Below are 22,500 nucleotides of genomic sequence, written 5' to 3'. Positions count from 1 at the left end.
AAATAGATCAAATGCAATTAAATTTTGGATGCAAGTTTTTGTGAAAATACTTTAAAATTAGTTTTGTATGTAAGTAAATGTGTCCACTTCACAAATACTTACAGAGAAAACGGCACGTGACATTTAATTAAATATGAAGTTTTGAAGTAAAAAGAAAGAAATAGCATTTTCTTGTAAAAAAAAAAAAACAAAAAAAACAATTAAATCAACTTTTTATTTTTAATTTTTTTCCAGTTTAGGCGTGTCTCCTCTGCAGATTGAGCTGATGAGATACAACAAGGGATGAATTAGTGAGAAATTTCCCCAAGAGCGGTAATTCAGTAACACACACTCACTCTGTCATGCACTTCAGTCTCAAGAGGACATTAATATTAACTGCAACAGACATTAGCATAATGGTGCATTTTCCTTTTTACATGTGGAAGACACGCGTGGAGCTGGCTTTGTGTCCGGCGTCTCCTTCACAGGGTCACGTCACGAACCGAGGACGAGCTGTCGGTGTGTTTGTGTGCAGTCAGCTCAGAGACCTCCGATGGGCGGCAGCATTGATCCACACGCGCAGAAGGAGGAGAAACGCCGCAAACTATGGGTGTAGAGATTTTATGGGCGCCGATATTAAGCATTTTTATTGTTATCGGCATCGGCCATTTAAAACCGATTTGCCGATAAAACCATTTTATTTTGAAATGCGCGATCTGGCACTGATCCAGCCACCTCAGTCAGAGCGCACCGCTCTGTGGCCTAGACTAAGCCCCGCCCATCGTCCGTCTGATTTGTTGGGAGTCACGAGCACGAGCCTGGCCAATCAATACGGCTGGCGCGGCTGGAAAATGTTCCGCTCTCACACCGAAAGCACAGGAGCTGCTTCAGTGATCATCATCACACATCAATAAGTTATCTCTCGAAGGTAAGAATGCAGTAAACGTTCCTGAAGTTGCAATAAATCACTACACTGAATTTGCAAAACACCTAAATATAATCGATTTATGATGACAAGCCCCGTTCAGTTATTATACCGTGAATTCCCGGTCAATGTCCGTCATTGCAGTGATATGCTTTAACGGATCATCACATCAGTGCTGAGATAGTGAAACTAAAACCTACTTCTCTCACCATTCGGCCAACTTAACGTTATATTGTGAATAGATTATCAACACGAATGAATTCACTCACGTCTGCTGCGGGTTTTTTTTTTTTGTGTTGTTCACATAGCTTCACTGAACAGCGTCCGTTCCGTTAGGGCTCTTAGTCAAATAAATTGCGCATATTTGGAGAAATATTGCTTTATTCTAACATGATTGCAAAATAATTTATCATTCAGATTCAGAATTACCATTATGCAATTTTGAAGAGCTGAAAGGGCATCAAGCGCGAGCTCTGACGCCCTGACGCGACGCGAGCTCCCTATCCCTGATTTAGTTATCACCGCGGCCGCGCTCTCTCATTTGACTAATAACCAGGGTGCGATTTGCCGGGGGGGGATTTCCCCCCTTCTGGTCTATGCATCCCTGCCTCTGCTGAATAACTTTTATCCCCGGTGGGGATAAAAACATCATGCAAACCAGTGAATCATTTTGCGACGCAATGGTTTAACTGATTCGGAGTTTCAAAAAGCTCCGTTGTGTTCTTTGCTCGCTTTCTCGATGTAATTTGTTGTTTGAATAACCGTGGACATTAAATCATTACAATTAATAGGCCTAACGTAGGCTTACAATGTTTTTATTAAACTGAGATCACACTAAATACAATTTCCGTCGTATTAAAAACACTTCATAAATTTTTTAAAAGCATCCCCCCCTCTGTTTATTTCACAAATCGCACCCTGCTAATAACCCTATGCTAATAACGTAAATTGTCAATAATCTCACATTGCACGTTTCTGGATGACGCTGTCCTGTATACTTCCTAGTTTGTATCGCCGTGATAAACAGTCTAAAAATAAAAAAACACACTATTACAATATGGGTTGTGTGTGAAATTAATGCAATTCTGGGTTGCAAATAAAATGCTAAATATAACACACACACACACATACATATATATATATATGTATATATATATATATATATTAACACACACACATATATATATATATATATATATATAGATAGATAGATAGATAGATAGATAGATTACATTTTATTTTCCATTATTTGTTCATTTGTTGCTGTTTAAATTTGCTTTAAGTTTTACTTAGTTTACAAAATGCTGCTGATGGATGCTCCCAGCACTTTTTATGTTTGTTGTTATTATTAATATTGATGTTGTTATTATGAACAGTTCTCAGAATTAAAGATGTGTTAAAAGTAATTTAAAGAGAGTCTTTGTCAGAGGCCTTTTTTGTTCTTAATTTTGACATTAATTTTCATTTTTACACTAGACACATATCGGTTCAAAATATCGGTTATCGGTCTCCTTGATCTGTAATAATCGGTATCGGTATCGGCCCTGAAAAATGCATATCGGTCTATCCCTAGCAAACACTGCGGCCCGAGCACAAAACATGTGCTCTAAAACACTAAAGAATGACTTTCAGAGCAAGCTTTACAAGAAAATACAATCCCAGCCATTCTACTTTAAAACTGCATGTTTAATTCAGTGTGTTACTTAGTAATTATTTGTGAATTTTACTAGCAATTTCTGAGTGAAAATTGTTTTAACACCAACTTTTTCTTTTTTAAGTTAATCTAAAATTATTGCAATAGGATTTATCAGAAAATAGGCTACTTCTTCAGTCTTTCTACTCGATTGAGTGTGTTACTTGCCACTTCTTTGCAATTCACTTTAAAATTCACAAGCAATTTCTGAGTTTCAACACCTTTTTTTCTTCTTTTTTCTTTTCAAATAATTTTAACCCTAAGTGGTAAAAATAAAGATTACTGTACAAAGTTTTACAAGACAAATTTGTCAAATTTATTGTGAAGAGGAAAACCCCTTGAGATGTAACATCTCGTTTTCGAGGGGACCTCAATACCATTTCATTCTTGCTACTTAATTTAATGTTTAATTCAACATGTTTCTTGACATTTCTCCATAATTATTTGTGAAATTTACTAGCAATTTCTAAGTGAAAATGGTTTCTTCACCAAATATTCAGTGTACCAACAATCCCCTGATTTTAAACACTCAACTCGCGCGTTTTTATTTATTTTCGTACCACTCAGAATGAATCTAAATCGATGTGTTTAACGGCTCTTTTTATCTCTGGCGTCGTCCGACAGGTTCGTTTGGTAGGAAGGGGAAAGTAAAGCAAAGATCAGTGAATTGAATCTCTGATGCAATGATAAACACACGGTTCAATCTTCAACTGAATATAACGCTAATGTTGCAACAGCTCATGAACCTCCACGTTTCAAAGTTCATTAAGTTTATTATCTTTGAATGATCTGTTAGTACCAGATAAAACATAACTGCTCTTTTTACACAAGGTTCTGTCTGCATGGTCAGAATAAACAGTAAAATGAGCAGGGACCAGCTGCAACAAACATTCAGACATGTTTGCAGTTCATTACGTCCGTCTCAAATCTTTCTCTCCTCTCTGAACGGCTTGATGACGGTGATTTTGGAGATTTCCCAGCGAGTGGATGATTGTGTGTAAAGCTCTGAGCTCGTCCCGCAGTGGTCCGTCAGAGATTACGGCTCACCATGCACACTAATCTATCACATTTATTCAACATGACGCTATGGGGGGCAAACACAATCCAGAACATTCAGCTAAAAGTGAACATGCATGCACACAAACCAGCTGTGCACTATTATTATATTTATCAACGGAGGGAACTGGCAAGTTCTTTAAGAAAAAGTAGAGATGCATCATTTAAAAAAAAAAAAAAAAAAGAGGCTGGTTTTTGTTTTATGATCAAGTAATTATGTTCAAAATTGTGAATACATAAAATACAATGCATTTGTTTTGGAACAAGAAATACAAATTAACATTAATAATCATTTATTATTAACATTACCCAATAAATGTACAATACAAAGTTAGTAAGCGCCTTTGAAAATTGATACAAACAAATGCATGAATAATAATAATAATAATAATATATGCCCTGCTATTACTTGCTTAAAATATTAAGAGGGAAAAAATAATTAAATTAACTGAAATTGATATGGTTGCATCCCTAGATAAAAAGTAAATAACATATTTACACGGTATCATAAACAAAAAAAAAATGCTAGTAAATTTCACAAACAAGAAACTAATTAAATTCACACATTTAAATATATATTTTTTTCTTTACAACTAAAGGACAAACCAGTCATCCAACATTCAGAAAAAAAGCTGTCACAATAATAAACACTGCTATTATTAGTTTAGATCATGTCAAATGCTGGCTGATGCTGGTTGTATATTTCTGGGCTGTCAGAAAAACTCCTCTATCACTTTACTAATACATTATTCATGAGACGCTCCTTAGCTCCACCCACAATTCCATGGAAACAAAGAACCACAAACCACCACCAAATAAGACAAAGCTATATAAAACCGCAGGCATGCAAACAGCAAGAAACAAGAAACCGAGCCAAACCGATTTACACTGAAGACACTTCTGCCAAGGATGCATTTATTTTATCACAACTCTAGTAAAAACGGTAATCATTGCAATTTAAAAGAACCGTTTGTTATCTAAATATATTATAAAATGCAGGATAATTTATTTCTGTGATCAAAGCTGAATTTTCAGCATCATTACTCCAGTCTTCAGCATCACATGATCCTTCAGAAATCATTCTAATGTGCTATTCATATCTATTATTATATCTATATATATGCATTAGACAGCGAAACACAAGAATGACCTGCACAGTTTACATAATCACACGCCGACGGATCAATCGCTCCAATTACAGACTCGCCAACAGCCATTGATTCCCTTTCTCTCTGAATCCATCAGGAAGAGTGGGAGCGGTTTTGTGACTCAGCGATCCTTACGGGGACACACACACACACACACACACACACACACATCCTCAGGCTGTTTTATTTACACCTTCACTGGAGCAGAAGTCTCTCAGAAGACTCCTCTATCAAATCACTGAACGACGATCTCTTCCTTGTAAACAATCTGATACACACACACACACAAAAGAAGCACCTACAACTGTATCTCATGCCAAAAACCCCTTCTCCTTTCACTTCCTCATGTGCATTATGAGTATGACACCGTTTATGAGCCATTTCAATGTGTAGATGATAAAACCTAACGCTGAACTACCCATGAATCACACAAGAAAATTTACATAAAAGCAATAAACCAGCAAAACTGGATGAGTCCAGTTAGCTGACCTAAAAACTGACCAGGCTGCATGGAATTCGAGCAAAAACATTCAAATAAGTGATTCATAAACAATGCACATGCATTCATAAAGCTCACCTGTGAAGTGTAACGTAATATTGGCTGATCTCCTGACTCATTTACATGATAACGGCCTGCGCTTGGTTACATGATAATGATCAATGAGGTCCCATTAGTTAATGCACTGACTAAGATTAATTAACAATGAGCAATGCATGTGTTATAGCATATATTGATCTTTGTTTACATAATAACAATACAACTGTTCACTTTCAGATCATGTTAGATCAAGGTACATTAAGAGAAAACAATTCACCCAAAAATTTAAATTTGCTTAAAATTCTCACCCTCAGGCCATCCAAGATGAGTTTGTTTCTTCATCAGGTTTGTAGAAATGTAGCATTGCATCTGTGTTTTAGCAATGGATGCTCTGAAGTGAATGGGTGCCGTCAGTGAGAGTCCAAACAGCTGATGGCTGATGTTAACTGATGGACTGGAGTGCTGTGGATTATTATTGTGATGCTTTTATCAGCTGTTTGGACTCTCATTCTGACGGCACCCATTCACTGCAAAGCATCCATTGATGACACACTCATGCAAAGCTACATTTCTCCAAACCTGATGAGGAAACATACTCATCTGCATCTAAAACACACAAATAAGATGCCTGAGAAACATCTGTACATCTAAAGCCTTCGGCATTTCGACTTATCTAAAATCAAAGATAAGTAAAATGATCTAAAATTACGACAAAACTCATTATTGGAAAAAGTCTAAACGATCGAGTTGATTACCTGCATATCTAAATGTGTTGCAGAACAGTCACTGGGAACTATAATTAATAGCATTAAACTGATCTGAATGCATGACAAGGAAGATGACACACAAAACAGAGGCAATAATAGTAGACATGAATGTTTTGCACAAAGCAGTTGACAAGTTTTTGGCACGAAGTGCACACCATACTAATATGAAGAGCATAAGACTGAATATGCGAGCATGCATTAATGCGTTTATATGTGTGTATGTATGAATATGTGAAGTGTGTGTGTGTGTGTGTGTGTGTGTGTCCTGTAATCCGAATGGATCATATATGGTTCAGCTCAAACACACAACAAACTCCACAGAAGGGACGAATTATGACAAATAATCTGATGGACAGAATCTGATCTCATCTGACGCTGTGACATCCACAGACACTTATTCTACTAAAAAAACACATCTGAATTATCCATTATCAGGAAAACTAAGGAAACACTGAATAATTAATAGTACCGTGGTCAACATGTCACCCCTGACAGGCCACACGAACACAATCAAGGACAACTTTCCTCACAAATACACACACGCAGACTCAAACACGACAGTTGCAGGCTCGAACTGACCTGGAATCAGCAGCAGGTCCGATAGATCATCTTAATCGATCGATCTGATTTGATTCGTGTCAAGTTCAAGCGATTTCAAACTGTCAGAAACACACACAGTCCACTCGCTTCAGCCGCGTCACTGACCCGCGCAAACCGCCCTCGGCGCGCGCTCCCGCGTCGCAATTTCAACGTGCCGACTTCACCGCGAAGACACGTTAACACACTTTAACGAGTTTATTCTCACCGTTTCCGTCGATTTCAGAGAGTTTGTGTCGGTGTCGCGGCCTCGCGCTGATCCGCCCTGCGATCTTGACTGACTGACCGCACGCGCACGTCGCCGCCCTCTGACGCTCTCAGCCAATCGCAGACCAGGAACGGTAGACGGACAGCGGTGTCCTCCAATCACGGCGCGGACGGAGCGTCTCCGCCTCTAATGCCGCCTGTCCAACTGGCGCGCTTTTGACAGACACGCGGCGCGTCCAATCAGTGAGCTTGACTCCTTATTCGGGCCAATGGCGAGCCAATGTAAATCAATAAAATAAAAACCTTACTTTCGCTCCGATATTCATTTTTTTTAATTTATTATTATTTTATTTTAATATTAGATTTATTTTATGTCTGTTCAGTAAGTAAATCATAAATCCTAAATTATTTTAAAAGATTAAAATGATTTATGTATAGCATATAATACAATATAATATGACGTTTTAAGTTAAATTTGGTCTCATGAATGTTTAATATTCATTAGAAAACTACGAAACCCTCCACGTTTTAATTTTTACTCACGTACTCTGTAATATTGTTTGCATAACTAAACAATAACCAGATCACTGCATGAAGAAATCAACTTAAAAAGCACACCTGAGATTTCTCTAAAGGTTAAAGTTCGCCATCTAGTGGCCAAATCAAACTTATTTGAAAGCATTTCAAGCCTCAGTAGTTTAATCTGCTTTATGCTGGTTTAATGTGAGTCTCTATACATAAAATTAGTTTATTAATGGATTTGGTGTATGATTATCTACACAAAGATGAGAGCATAATCCACTTGATTATTAAAAATAGTTTAAAACATGCTTTTTAATAACTGCAGATGTATCAGTAATGTGGTAGCATTTTATAATAATGTGTATTAGTTAACGTTAATGCAATAAGCAATATTATAATTCATTAAATTATTTAATCTTAATTAAAGTAGCCAACTGTTCATTGTTAGTTCATGTTAGCTCAGGTCATTTAATATTGACAGATACAACTTTTAATAATGTATTAGTAAATATTTAAATTAATATGAGCTGAGATAAGTAAATGCTTTACAAGTATTTTTTTTATTATTGTTAGTTCATGTTAACTAATGTTAACAAATGGAGCCTCGTTGCAAACCTTAAATATCTTTCCCTCTAAGCAATATTATGGATTTCATAAGGAAGGAATTTTCATAAATGACTGCAGTCAAAAAAGACTTAAAATTTTAAGATGTTAATTTTTTTTTTTTATACTGAGACTTTTAGACCCAGATGTAATTTAATTTAATTTAATTTAATTTAATTTAATTTAATTTAATTTAATTTAATTTAATTTAATTTAATTTAATTTAATTTAATTTTATTTTATTTTATTATTTTAAATTAATTTATTTTTAAACTTAAAATGTCATTTAATTTAGTTTTACATCTCAAATAAAAAAAAAAAAACGATCAGGTGGAAAGTTGCATATTATTATTACTAATCATAAAAATCACCTACATCATCATAATCAAATTAATGATTAATTAATGTTCATTAAATATTCCCTATATAATAATATATTTTACAAGGGAAAAAAAGAGAGAAAAGCACAGTAATTTCAGTTGTTTTCAAAGAAGTTTATTGAAATAAATATTTTCAAACTTTATAAAGTCAACTGTTTATAATGCTAGCACACAATCAAGACTTTCTGAAGTCTGTCTGATCTCGTCAGCTCGTTTCAACATGATTCCAGACCTCGCAGTGTTAAGTGTCACATGTCCATCCCTCCACACGCTGGAAGAACATGAAATGAGTCTCAGCTGGAAGTACAGTGCTTCAGTCGACACATTCTCTGAAAGAGCCGCAGAAGATTCGCAGTGCAGCATGCAGATAAAATGTCTTTGTTATTACCTTTATATATATATTATATAATAAATGATATACTTACATCATTATTAACAGAGATATTCACATGTTTATTAAAAAAAAGAAAAGAAAGAAAAAATCAAACATATTTAGATTTCCTCTACAGTATTATTTATATTAATATATATATATTTTTCTGCATTTCAAAGCATGCCAAGGAAATGCAATTCTGCATAGTGTCGGCTATAGGGATGCCAAGAATTCATTTCTTTACAAGACTTCCTTATGTACAGCAAAAAACGGAAGGAGAAAAATAGCAATCCAGTGCAAACGAATTACCAAAATAAATTAAATCCCAAAAGATTGAAAAATATGTACATACAAGAAGATGTCCTTCGTGATTGGAAACTGACGTACTGGTTAAACCTGTTTAATAGTTGCATGGATTTGGGTGCATTTGGCCTGTTTTATGTGATCTGTGTCTGAAGTTGATGGCATGAATGCCCCTGGCTTCACATGCTTGTAAAGATGTAATCATCCAAACGTGTCAGAAACATCCACGCAGTAGTGATGTGGAGGATAATCACAGATCTAGAACCTCCATTAATTACTATCTGACCATTAGGACAATGAAGCCGTGTTTTGTGAATTCTCCGTTCACAGAGCAAGAGCAATCCTGGATTAACAACCAAACAAACTAAAAATAAATACATCATGTGTCAGAGACTATTTCATTTCTGTGAGCAATGTGAGGGTTTGTGAATCTCACAAAAAAAAAAAATAATAATAATAATAATAAAAATGTTAAATAAAATATAAATTTATTTTATATATATATTGTTGATATATATATATATATATATATATATATATTAATTATTGGATTAAAAAAATATATGTGAGTTTTTTTTTGTGACAAAATTTTCTCTAAATTGATTTTTTACCCAGTTTCAAAACTAAATAAAAAAATTATAATAAAAAATAAAAATAAAAATAAATGAAAAAAATAAAATATATTTCTTAATATTTATACATTAAATCAGTATTTGTTGGCTTTAATTTGCAATGCTTTTAAATAAAAATCATAATAATAAATAATGAATTATAATCTAAAGATAATCATCATTAAGAATAATAAGAACTATACAAATCCTAAAAACAGATTTTGTTAAATCCTGGGTAAAATTGGACATGTGTGTGTTATTGTGAGATTCAACTGAATATGATGGTGAAAAGACTCCTATACACCGAATTCATGAAGACACTAGTAATAATAATAATATTGAAATGAATAACAAATATGAACATGTGAGATATACATGTGCAAACTCCTGCATACAAACTCCTCCGTCCTCGTTCAGTTTACCACTTTAATTCAAATTAGATGTAATATTTGGTATCAACAAAACATAGCTCACAATTCAAAACCTCTAAATTCAAGCCTAGAGGCAGAATAATACAATCGCGGTCATAACTCACACGTCTTCCTTCCTCAAGAACGCTTATATTAAATATTATAGTCATTTAAATATAATGATGGCAAAGTCTGATGTAAAATAAACAGCTAGATATTGGAAGTGTTTATTATCGCATGCTTAAGAGCTTATTTAAAGTGTTTTTTTATTATTATTATTATTGGTGCACACGTCAATGGAAAACCAAAATCAATTCATTCTCAAGTTCAAAGGCTCATAAATGTACCAAATAATAATTAATAATCATGTGACTGTGGCCGTAAACAACGCAGACGGTGAGGAAAAACCAACGAAAAACATTCAGTTCAACCCAATCTTCAATATTTGGTTTCGTTTGTGGTTTAAAGGACTCGGTATTGCTAAAGCTAATGTGCTCTAACTATAAAAAAAACAACAACAACAACAACAAAAAGCTGGAAAACAAACAAACCGAAGCCAAGTGGGACGTGATGAGCGCTCGACTCGTTGCATATTGTTCATTCAGCGTCAGAACACATGATATGCTTCATCAGTAACAGCATTGCTTTACACACCCCGTCCAGCCAATCCAGTGTGCTTGGGCGGGGCCTGAGGCTCCGCCTTCTTCATCGACACACAGGAAATAAAGGCAATGATAGGACAGACAGACAAACACATTATTATTATTATAATGATTTTCCTCTGTTAGGCCAGCTAACACTAACGAGTTCAGTCAGTTTGGAAGCGCGGCAGACGTGAAGATAAAGATCGAGAGAGTCTGGAAAATTCAGTGCAAGACATAATGGCTACTTTATAAATCAGTAATAATCATCATTATTCGTTTCTGGATATCCAATCCTGGACGACAGCAGTAAAGACGAGAGAAACCGCCTCCAGCGGATCTCTGAACCCTCCGCAGTGCAGAGCCAGAAGCCGGAGAGGGCTGGTGCGTCCGGTCTGATCTCCTCTGGTCCCGCGGTGGTCTCTCTAGCTCCCGGGGTCTGAGCCGTGTTTTTGTGGCGTCTGTGAGCTCAGTGACGTGTGCGGCTCCTGCAGGGAGAAGCGCCGGTGAACGTCCAGGTCGGGCACAAGCTCCGGTCGGGCTCCGAGGCTGGAGAATCCCGCGCGAGGACGAGGAGCGACGCTGACCGCGGGATGGAGCTCCGTGGAGCTGCTGAGAAACTCGCAGGACTGGAGAAGAAAACAGAGCAGAGATCCTGCCGCTGTCACACTGTTTGCACTTATTCTAGTAGTTTTAATACATTAGCACCAGAACTACAGGAGATACTATTATTTGCTCAGCCAAAACGTTAATTTAAACATAATTATATATATATATATATATATATATAAAAATGTAAATGTTAATATATACAGTATATGCTGCAAACACACACAGGTAAAAATTTTTTATTTTTTAAATAAATTCAAAACTGCGGTAAAAAAATCCAAATATATATATATAATTTTTTTTCAACACTTTGGCCTTTATTTTTTTTTATAAATTTCTCTAAATTATTTAAATTTTATAAATAGAAAATATAAATTATTTTCATCAGTTTAAAGGAATTATACTACTATATATTATATATATATTTTTTTATTGTACACACCATAACTTGAAAACTTTAAAAAAGATATAATATAAAATAAATTAATTAACACAAAAAAATTATATAAATAATATATATTAAATATAATATTATTTTATATTAAATAAATATAAAATAATATAAATTATATATTATAAAATGCAAATAAATAAATAAATTATTTTAGCACCTCTTAATGGACTGAATAGAATGGCATACAACTGTGACCAGAAAATTGTTTAGAAATAAAATAATGTATGTAATGGACTACCTGACACCAAGACAAATTCCTTGTGTGTGTAAAGACACTTGGCAATAAAGCTCCTTCTGATTCCAATTCTTTTTTTATTGAATATGCTAATATATTCTCTAAAATGTCAAGCCTAGATTAATCAAGCGTGATGTCAGCAGTAACTTTCATCTTTGCTCTAGCAGCTCAAACCCGTCACCGTGTGTCACCTGTGAGAGAGAAGCAGGTGTTCTGGACTCCAGTGGCGCGACGGGCTGCACAAAGATCTCAGGGAACATGGACGCCTGCGGCGGGGAGGAAACACTGCTGTAGGACGGAGGAACCAGCATCATCTGCCTCTGCAGCAGCTGCATGATTGCGCCGATATCCGTCGACATGCGACTCTCCAGTCTGAACATACACACACACACACACACACAGGTTATTCAGAAAACAGTGAAGTGCACTTCAATAATAATAGGAGGCGCTGTCGGGCTGTTAATGCAGCTCTGTTGAAGGTGTTTCTGAATCTGGTTTAGTGAGTCAGCTGCTGAGAGACACAGGTGTTCTGACTGCAGCGAGACCTGTTGAGCTGTTTCTGCAGCAGCTCCAGTCTGCTCTCCATCTGGCTGCGCTGCTGGCGGCTGATGCTGCGCAGGGGGGTGCTGCGATGCTGCGAGGGCGACGGGAGACTGCAGCGGGGCACCTCCTGATACTGCCTCCCCCGACTGTCACCCCAAAAACTGAAGATATTAGACACACCTGAGAATGCACCTGAGACAGAAAGATGCTCATTACTACCACATACAGCATGATTTATAATATTTATCTTATCTGCTGTTTAAATAATATTAATATTAATTCATAATATTACCATCATTTATTTTTTTATTTTATAATTGTTACTTATTATTATTATTATTTTACATTTTCTATTATTTTCCACTATCACTGCTTCATTATATTATATTATATTATATTATATTATATTATATTATATTGGGTACTGTTTAATAATTTATTAAATACCGTATTCATTATACATATATATATATATATAATATATATATATATATATATATATATACTATATTATATATTTAGTATTTATTGCATTTACTCTAGTATTTATTTATTTATTTTTTTTTACATTTTCGACAACATTATTTCAATCAAATCTTGTTGATGACATCAAAAAAAAAAAAAAAAAAAAAACGGATCAAATATTTTATATAATGCCTGTGTTTTTTTTTTTTGTTTTTTGTTTTTTATAAAATGTAAATAAAAATCCTAATATTTTAATATAATGATAACAGTTTTATTTTCATATTGTAACATTAAAACAATCATGATTGTTATATACTATTGTATTATTTTTATATATATTTTATGCAACTTAATTTAAAATTTAAATTCTGAATATTTATATAATATTATTATTTCAATTACTTGTCTTTTTTGTATAATACAAATATGAGTTTACTGTGGTCATTCTGTCACCTGATAGGGCGTTGCATGTGTTTCCTGTTTTGGGATCGCCCTCTCCTTCGGTCACATCCATGGGAGGGGTGGGGCTTGTGTGCACAGGCTCCTCCCCCTCATCGCCACTGGAGTGGGAGGAGACAGAATTCCGAGGCTCCTCCCACCCCTGCTTGAGCTCGTTTTTGTTACTGGCTGCTTGTTTTCTGCCTCTCCGGATGGGCTTCTGATTCTTCTTGATCTCTCCAGCATCGTCATCGTCTGGAAAAAACAAACAAGGGATGGATATTCACCAGTGTCTGCATATATCATCTGTAAATAGTGTGTTTCTGAATGTTAAATGACGGAAACTGCATGAGTTTTCAGGAAGACCTTTTTCCGTCCGTCGTCGGAATGAAAGCTTTCTCCGGCGCAGTTTGTTGAAGCCGGCGCAGTCTGAATCATCGCTGCTGGGGGATCCGGGGATCATGTTCGTCTGTAAGGGAACATATCCACGCACACTCCATGAAGTCTGAGTTTCTGCTCCAGTTACTGGGAGGTTCGTACAGTGAGCGTGACTCACGTCTCTGAGGTTAAAGGTGATCTCCAGGTTGCTCCAGAAGTGGTCGGAGAACTCCGGGTACATGTCCAGCACCTCCAGCACGTCGTCTCTGTGGATCTTGTGCAGGTCGCAGTACGTCAGCGCCCTCACGTCTGCGTTGGATTTGCCGGGCCGTGCGTACAGGTTGAGGGGCTCACCGAATATATCATTCTTCCCTAGGACATAATATCAGACACATCCACAAACAATCAGACTAGCAGAGATGTACACATTTATTCTTTTATTTGTTATAACTAGTATTTGTAGCTAGAAGCCTTTCTATCAAATGTAAACACTCTGCAACTTGTTTTGGCTGATTAACACTTTTAAATCCCATAATATTTTATATCCTAGAGTTTTTTTATCTATGTTTATACATGTTAATATTTTGCTTTTAGGCATTATATATATATATATATATATATATATATATAACTCTCTTTTGTCTGTTTTTATTCATTAGATTGATGAATTGATTCAGCTGTGATTTATTTATTTATAAACTATTTTTATGATATATACAGGACATGAAAACAGTGTACATGCAATTCTGGTTACCTATGCTTGTGCATTTAAATGCTTTACTTTTATGCATTAAATTATTTATATAAATTTTTTTATATTGGTATGTATATTTTTAAATATTTAAATATTTTTTTATTTGAATCGTTATATAATTTTTTATATATATTTTGTCTTTTTTTTATTATTTTATTCTTTACATTTTTAAACATGTATTTATTTATTTTATGGTTTCTTTTAATGATACCTATAGGACTGGGACAAAAATTTTTAAAAATAAATAAATAAATAAATACTACAAATAAATCAAATAAATAGAAGACTTCTAAACATCTGCTTTTGTTTTCCACAGAAGAAATGCAGTCATGCAGGAAAGTCAAGAGGGTGTGAAAATGATTTTTGGGTGAATTATTCCTTGAAGTGTGTGCATTCAGAGTTACACAATTTTACAGATGACTTCCTGTAGGTGGCACTAGAGGACAAACCCAGAAACTGTCAAACTGACCTTACAGTACAAACTTTGTTGCATTCAAACAGGAAATACAGCTAAAATGACTTAAATCATTTTAAGGATCGTGGAAAACAGATCCTTAAAAATAAGTGTTGTATGTAGTATAAAAGATCCTGGATTTGACTAAAACATCACCATCTTGAAACCTCACAGGTTACACGAGTCACACCAACCTAAGATAGCCACCACTACATCTCCTCGTAAGATCTCGATGGAGCCGCGGGAGATGAAGTAGATGGCGGTCAGGACGTCTCCGGCGTGCACCAGCGTGTCTCCTGGCGGGGCGTGCGTGGTCTTGAACTTCATGGCCAGCGCCCGCAGACACCCTTTACTGGAGCCCTTGAACGCTTTACAGTTCTGCAGGAGAGTTCGGTTCAGATGCAGACAGATATCTGCCTGCAGACACTCCGGGAAACCCTTCAGCACCTGAAAGAGCAGAAAAAACAACTATCAAAAGATCAAAAGCATTATGTATTTATCTGTCTTCCTACATACACCATTCAGAATTCTGGAGTAGATAAGATTTCTTAAAATGTTTCTGAAAGACGTCTCTTCTGCTCAGCAATTCTGTTTTGATTTTGTATTTATTTGATTAAAAATTGTGAAATATTATTAAAATTTAAAATAGCTGTTTTCTGTGTGAATATACAGTAAACTGTAATTTATTTCTGTGATCAAAGTTACATTTTTTTAGCATCATTACTCCAGTCTTCAGTGTCACATGATCTTCAGAAATCATTCTAATATGCTGATTTACTGCTCAAGAAACATTTCTGATTATTAGTAATGTTGAAAACAGTTGTGCTGGATTCTTTGATGATTAGAAAGTTCAGAAGAGCAGCATTTATGACATCTGCGAAGCCTCGTGGGATCTGCAGTCTCATAAAACGCAAATCGTACTTTTTTGTAGTACTTTGTTATATTTAAATCAACATTTTAATGTAGTGGTTCATTTCAGAGCTGAGTGGTTCAGTAAAGAATTTTTTGTAAAATTATGGTCCACATCATTTCCCTCGGCAGCACAGCAATCATTACGGCTCTGACTGTCCAATCAGAACGCTCCTTAATGAGAGACTGAGGTGGACACGCATTTGTTTTCTTTACTTCGATGCGTAATCTCGTTAAACTCTGCATTTGGGGCTGGTCATAGTAGAGGATGTGCTGGTGAGGACAGTTGCTAAATGAACTCATTATTTCATAATACACACATGTAAGCCAGCTCACAAATCACTTTAAAGGTGATGCATGTGAGTCTGTTAGTGTTAAATGAAGAGTTCACCCAAACATGAAAATGTGTTCACACTCAGGCCATCCCAGATGTAGATGAGTTTGTTTCTTCATCAGGTTTGTAGAAATGTAGCATTGCATGAGTGTCTCAGCAACGGATGCTCTGCAGTGAATGGGTGCCGTCAGAATGAGAGTCCAAACAGCTGATAAAAACATCACAATAATAATCCACAGCACTCCAGTCCATCAGTTAACATCTGGAGAAGACACAAAAATCTATAATAATGCTTCCTCCAGTGAAAAAGTGCATCTCCTGTTGTCTCTGACATCAAAAACTGGCCACATATTTGTTTAGAGCTGTTTAAACAGTGCAGATTTCTCTCCTGATTCAGACCAGAGCACTTTTCCACTGGAGGAAGCGTTATTATGGATTATTGTTTCAGTTTTTGTCTTCTCCAGATGTTAACTGATGGACTGGATTAGTTGTGGATTATTGTGATGCTTTTATCAGCTGTTTGGACTCTCGTTCTGACGGCACCCATCCACTGCAGAGCATCCATTGATGAGACACTGATGCAGTGCTACATTTCTACAAACCTGATGAAGAAACAAACTCATCTACATTTGGGATGGCCTGAGTGTGAGCACATTTTCATGTTTGGGTGATGTTAGGAATCAGACGGACTCACGGCGTTCATGTCGATGCCGTTGGTGTAGGACCAGGCGTGCTGGAAATATTCCTCCAGTCTCTGGCGCAGCGGGTTGGGAATCTGATGGAAGCGGATGAACTCTCTCACCCGCAGCATCTGAGTGTGATAACGAGCCGTTCCGGAGTACAGCCGCTGGATGATGGCTGACACGTTCCCGAAGATACTGGCGTACATGAGCGCTGAACAGGAACAGGAAGGGCAAGGTTAAAAATAGCATCATGATGAAGCACTACACAGGTACATGCCTCACACTTCACTGTGTGACATCTGCTTAGATCACTGACTGATCTCAGTGCAGGTGGGCAGCTCTATGAATCACACTACAAAAGCAGCAAAAATAGCAACAAAGAGAGAGCTGCTGAAGCTCAGATGCTGCACGGCGCTACAACAGTTTGATTCTCATGAACCCGACGCAGACTAAACGACTACACGTAGAAGTAGTGAGAAAACACACAATTTCTCCTTCTTTGAATGATATATCGTTATCTCAGAAAACCTGAACAAATTAAAAAAATCAAGCCTTTAGGCTCATTTTACTAAGATTATTTACACGCTGACATTATTTTCATGGTAATTGAAAATATTATTTTATATTTGATCAAATAAAATAAAAAATAAAAAGAAAATAAAAAGAAAAAATAATTATTATTTTTCCACCAGGCTCTCATTAATGTAAGGCAAAAATAATCTTAGTCGCATTACTTTTAAATGTCTATAAATAAATAAATAAATACATAAATAAATGAATGAATGAACAAACAATGCAATATGATTTGAACTGTATAGTCGTTAAACTGCATTTAATTTATGGCTTTAATAAAGAAAAACATTGTATTACAGTTAACTTACAATTTCTGTAAAAGCAAAATACAGAAATTACAATTTGTCATGAAAATAATTTTACAAAAAATAATAATAAAAATAAATAAAAAAATAAAAAAATAATAGAATAGAATAGAATAGAATAAAATAAAATAAAATAAAATGAAATGAAATAAAATGAAATGAAATGAAATGAAATGAAATGAAATGAAATTAAATTAAATACTTGATGTTGGAGTGAAATATCACCTGAACCAGATTTTTGGATATTCATTCTTAAAGACTAAAGAATGAAACAAATTTGTTAAATGCAGTAAAAACAGAAGAAAATGAGGCTTTTGCAGTTCTTCAGCTGTTAAATGTTGAGTATTGAGTGTTTGAGGGGGTTTGATCTCTGACTTCAGCTGTTGAATGTAATGAACAATCTTGTATCAGATCGAAGAAGTCGTGTTGATTTTCTCCTTTCGCCCTCTTCCAAAATATAATTCTGCAGCGCTGATGATAAATGCTTCTACCGGCCATAAAACGGAAATTACTTCACGGTTATTGAGGTCTAATATATGTGCAGCAGTGATATTAACTTGCCAATTTGTCATTAATTGCTGCGATCAGGACCTACAAAAATGAGCTATCAGGATGATTTGTTCACCAAAAATTAAAAAGGGAGGATGTTTCATCAGCATGTTGATCATAAAGTGCACAATAAAAAATAACTCCATTAAAAACCTGCTTAGAGAACAAACACGCACATCTCTAATGAAGGTTTCATCTGAACTACAAGACATTTAGGATGAAGATCAACACTCAGACATGCTTTAATGGGTCAGTTATGCTCACTTTGTCTTCTCTGGATCTATTTAGTTAATTTAAATACACTAAAATGCAATTTATACACACATTGACTTCTATACATCTCTTTTATGATAAATGTTTTCAATGTCTAGAACAAAGTTCATTGTCATCAGATCATAACGTAGAAAAAAGACTCATTTATTATATCACTGTTTTAGTATTATAGTTCCAATTTTAAAGTTTTAGTAATTGTATTGTGTGCTTTGTCATTTGTTTTTTTTTATATGTGTATGTTATTAATTATATATTTTTTTTAGTTTTAAGTATTTTATAACATTAATTTAAACTAATTGAAAATGAGAAATGCTACCTGAAAATATTTAAAATATTATTTATTTATTTATTTATTTATTTCAGTTAATAATTAACATTTATTTTATTATTTATTTATTTATTATAATTTTTTTTAAAGAATTTAGTTTTTAATAACACACATTCATATGCTGTATATATATATATATATATATATATATATATATATATATATATATATATATATATATATATATATATATATATATATATATATATATATATATATAAACCAAACAAGTTTGTTTGAAATTATTTAAAAAATAAGTTAAATGTTTCAGTATTCAAATATTTATTAAAAAAAATGTTATAATGTAGTTTATTGTAACCTTTCACTATATATACATTGGAATGATAAAGAAAATTCAATATTTTGCCATTTTTTTCATTATAAACAAAAAATACAAATATTCAAGATTCAAGATTTTTTATTTATTTAAAATAAATTCTTAAATAAATTAAATTAAAAAGAAATTAAAAATAATTATTTTTACAAATTTTTAAAAACTGTACCATCATCTTGGAGCTCCTAACTTCCGTCTGCCTCTTTAAAAGTTGAAACATACTCACATCCGATCAGCATGACGCAGATGGAGAAGATCTTCTCTGAGTTGGTGTTGGGCGACACGTTCCCGAAGCCCACGCTGGTCAGGCTGCTGAAGGTGAAGTATAAAGCGGTCACGTATTTGTCCTTGATGCTGGGTCCCGATCCCCTGATGCTGCTGTTGTGTGGTTTCCCCAGATCCACGCCGAGCGCGTGCAGCCAGCCGATGGAGCGGTTCTGCTCCACGTTCCCGATGGCGAACCAGATGCAGGCCAGCCAGTGAGCGATCAGAGCGAACGTGCACATGAGCAGGAAGAGCACAGCCGCGCCGTACTCAGAGTAACGGTCCAGTTTACGTGCCACGCGGACGAGACGTAACAGACGCGCTGTCTTGAGCAGCCCGATGAGGGTGGTCTGCTGAGTTGGCTAAAATAAAAGAAAGCAAAGGAAAAAAATAACAGATTTATAACGGGATTTATGCAGGTTTCTTTTTAAAGACATTTACATATATAAAGACAAGTAATATAATTTTAAAGGGACAGCTCACCCAAAAATCTGTATTATTTACCCTATTGACTTCTATAGTATCTGTTTCCGTATTATTGAAGTCAATGGGTACCGTCATCTGTTTGGTTACCAACTTTCTTCAAAATATCTTCTTTTGTGTGCAACAGAAAAAGAAACTCGTACAGGTTTGGAACAACTTGAGGATTAAATGACAGGATTTTCATTTTGGGTGAACTGTCCCTTTAAGAAACATTGCATTAGCAGCACTTTGACAATACAACTTCCAACAGATCTCCATTACTTTTTAATTCATTTTACAGAGAAAAAACAACTTTTACTGTACCTTGTGATTACAGTGCACAACAAAAAAAAAAAAAAAAAAAAAAAATATATAATATATATATATATATATATATATATATATATATATATATATATATATATATATATATATATATATATATAATATAAAAAAAAAATTTTTGGTCTTCTTCAGTATTTTAGTCTTGTTTTCCAGCGCAAATGTCTAAAGCTTCTTAAATCAAGATACATTTACATAAGAAGCAAAATTACATGAGGCTTGTTTTATGTGAAATTTATCCAAATGAAGTGAGTTATGAATAAAAAAGAACAAATATCTGCCAAATGAGGTCAGAAAAAACAATTTATTTTAGTTTTTCTAGTTTTTATTCTCCATTGACAGATGTTTGTTCTCGTTTTAAGCATACACTTATTTAATTTTGTTCTGTTCCTTAGAAAACAAGACTCCATATGTTCATTCTGCATCTCAAGTAAATGCATTTAAGGATGTTAAATTAAGAAAAAAATGAAAATATAAATTTTTAGCAATGTATGCAACATTTAATGCCACGACTTCATGAATTTCAGACTCTCTGCTCTGATTTAAGACCTTTATAGGCCTTCATTTGTGGAAGGGCGAATTAAACCTTTTAGAACCTTTTTAAAACCAAGAATAAAATTACTTGAAACTTGAATAAAATTAAAGGACTGAATTGAATGGAGCACAAATACGTCAGTATGGTCTCTGACTGTAAATGTCTTGCATTAGCAACACTTCAGTGTTCATTACTTTTTCATTCCTTGTACAAAATAAATAAAGGAATTAAAAGACTTAAATAGCTTTTACTGTAACTTCTGATCACGCCGCAAAAAAGTGATGATCTTCCTTTGTATTTTTGTTTTGTTTCCCAGTGAAAATGTCTTAAGATGTTTAAATCAAGATGCATTTACTTGAGAAGAAAAATGACAAGATAATGTAGTGCATTCAAAAATTTAATGCCATGACTTCATGTATTTAAGACTTTAAATCTGCTCTGATTTAAGACTTTTTAAGGCCTTAATTTGTGAAAAGACCTGCAGAAAACACACTGTATATTACATTTATTCATTAAGCAGACTAAGTGAGAAATGAGGATATAAAAGAGGAACGAAGCAAGCAATTTATCACAACACCTGACAGTGTATGCAATAGAAAGTGTAAAAGATAAATGAGTACACAAGAGCAGGAGCACAGATTCACCTCTGTACTCATCTCCTCCCCGGCGCGGTCTATGAGCAGGTCGAAGGGAATGGCGGCCACCATGTCGATGAGGAACCAGCCTTTGAAGTAATGCACGGCGATGCGCAGCGGGTGGCTGACCACCTCGTCGTTGGCGTTGACGTAGGTGGTGCGGAAGTTGATGATGATGTCGATGATGAACATGATGTCCACGATGAAGTCCACCACGTTGAGCGGGCTGCAGGAGTAGGTGCAGTTCTGCCCGGAGATGTCCTGGTCCCCGTTGAGCAGGAAGGCGGCGGAGTACGGCGTGAGGATGGCCGTGTAGATCACCAGCAGCAGGATCAGCCAGTCCCACACCGCCTTGAACGGACTGTAGTGCAGCACTGTCCACTTGTGGATGCGCGGCGTCTGGAGCTTGTACTCCGGCAGAACGTCAGCGCCCAGCGACAGCACCTGGACAGAGACAGAGACCAGAGCGGCTGCTTAAACAGGAAGTGATTCCAAGCAGCTTGTGTATGGCATCGGCATCTACACGCAGAAGAACGTCGACGACAGTGAAGGAATTCAGGAAGAAATATATGCAATCATGTTTTTTTTTTTTTGCACAAGCCACTAGCATTTGATATTACTTTGCCATAGTCAGCATTTTCACATAATCTAAAAATGAATGAAAACACAACAAATTATTGTGAAAAAAATAAATAAAAATCAAAACACAAAGAGGAACTAAAAGGTTCTTGGCTGATTCTGGCCACATAAATAAAAGTACAATAATATAACATATTAAAATTACATATTATACAGATAAATATACATATTTATAAAAAAATATATATTATATGAAATAACAAAATTATATATATATATATATATATATATATATTATATATATATATATAT

General features: G+C 35.0%; 2 protein-coding genes across 2 annotated transcripts in view; both read right to left on the bottom strand.

Annotated features, from left to right (window-relative positions):
- The window catches only part of LOC109071197 (microtubule-associated protein 4-like), a 64,711-nt gene extending 57,645 nt beyond the window's left edge, over nt 1-7,066 (bottom strand). Inside the window, 1 exon segment of the mRNA XM_042714840.1 lies at nt 6,912-7,066. The gene's annotated coding sequence lies outside the window, so the exon portion shown is untranslated.
- Nucleotides 7,067-9,721: 2,655 nt separating this feature from the next.
- The window catches only part of LOC109071191 (potassium voltage-gated channel subfamily H member 2-like), a 147,107-nt gene continuing 134,328 nt past the window's right edge, over nt 9,722-22,500 (bottom strand). The window contains exons 6-15 of the mRNA XM_042714841.1: nt 21,619-22,053; nt 19,598-19,997; nt 17,021-17,220; nt 15,278-15,530; nt 14,054-14,247; nt 13,864-13,966; nt 13,513-13,752; nt 12,597-12,786; nt 12,243-12,423; nt 9,722-11,382 (exon numbers count right to left, since the gene is read on the bottom strand). Of these exons, the coding sequence (XP_042570775.1) occupies nt 11,179-11,382; nt 12,243-12,423; nt 12,597-12,786; nt 13,513-13,752; nt 13,864-13,966; nt 14,054-14,247; nt 15,278-15,530; nt 17,021-17,220; nt 19,598-19,997; nt 21,619-22,053 (2,400 nt within the window). The 3' untranslated portion in view covers nt 9,722-11,178. The remainder of the gene's footprint in view (nt 11,383-12,242; nt 12,424-12,596; nt 12,787-13,512; nt 13,753-13,863; nt 13,967-14,053; nt 14,248-15,277; nt 15,531-17,020; nt 17,221-19,597; nt 19,998-21,618; nt 22,054-22,500) is intronic.

Source organism: Cyprinus carpio, chromosome A24, assembly GCF_018340385.1.
Source record: "Cyprinus carpio isolate SPL01 chromosome A24, ASM1834038v1, whole genome shotgun sequence".
Classification (NCBI taxonomy): domain Eukaryota; kingdom Metazoa; phylum Chordata; class Actinopteri; order Cypriniformes; family Cyprinidae; genus Cyprinus; species Cyprinus carpio.
The sequence above is the reverse complement of the archived record's forward strand: the minus strand, read 5'-3'. Positions and strand labels throughout refer to the sequence as shown.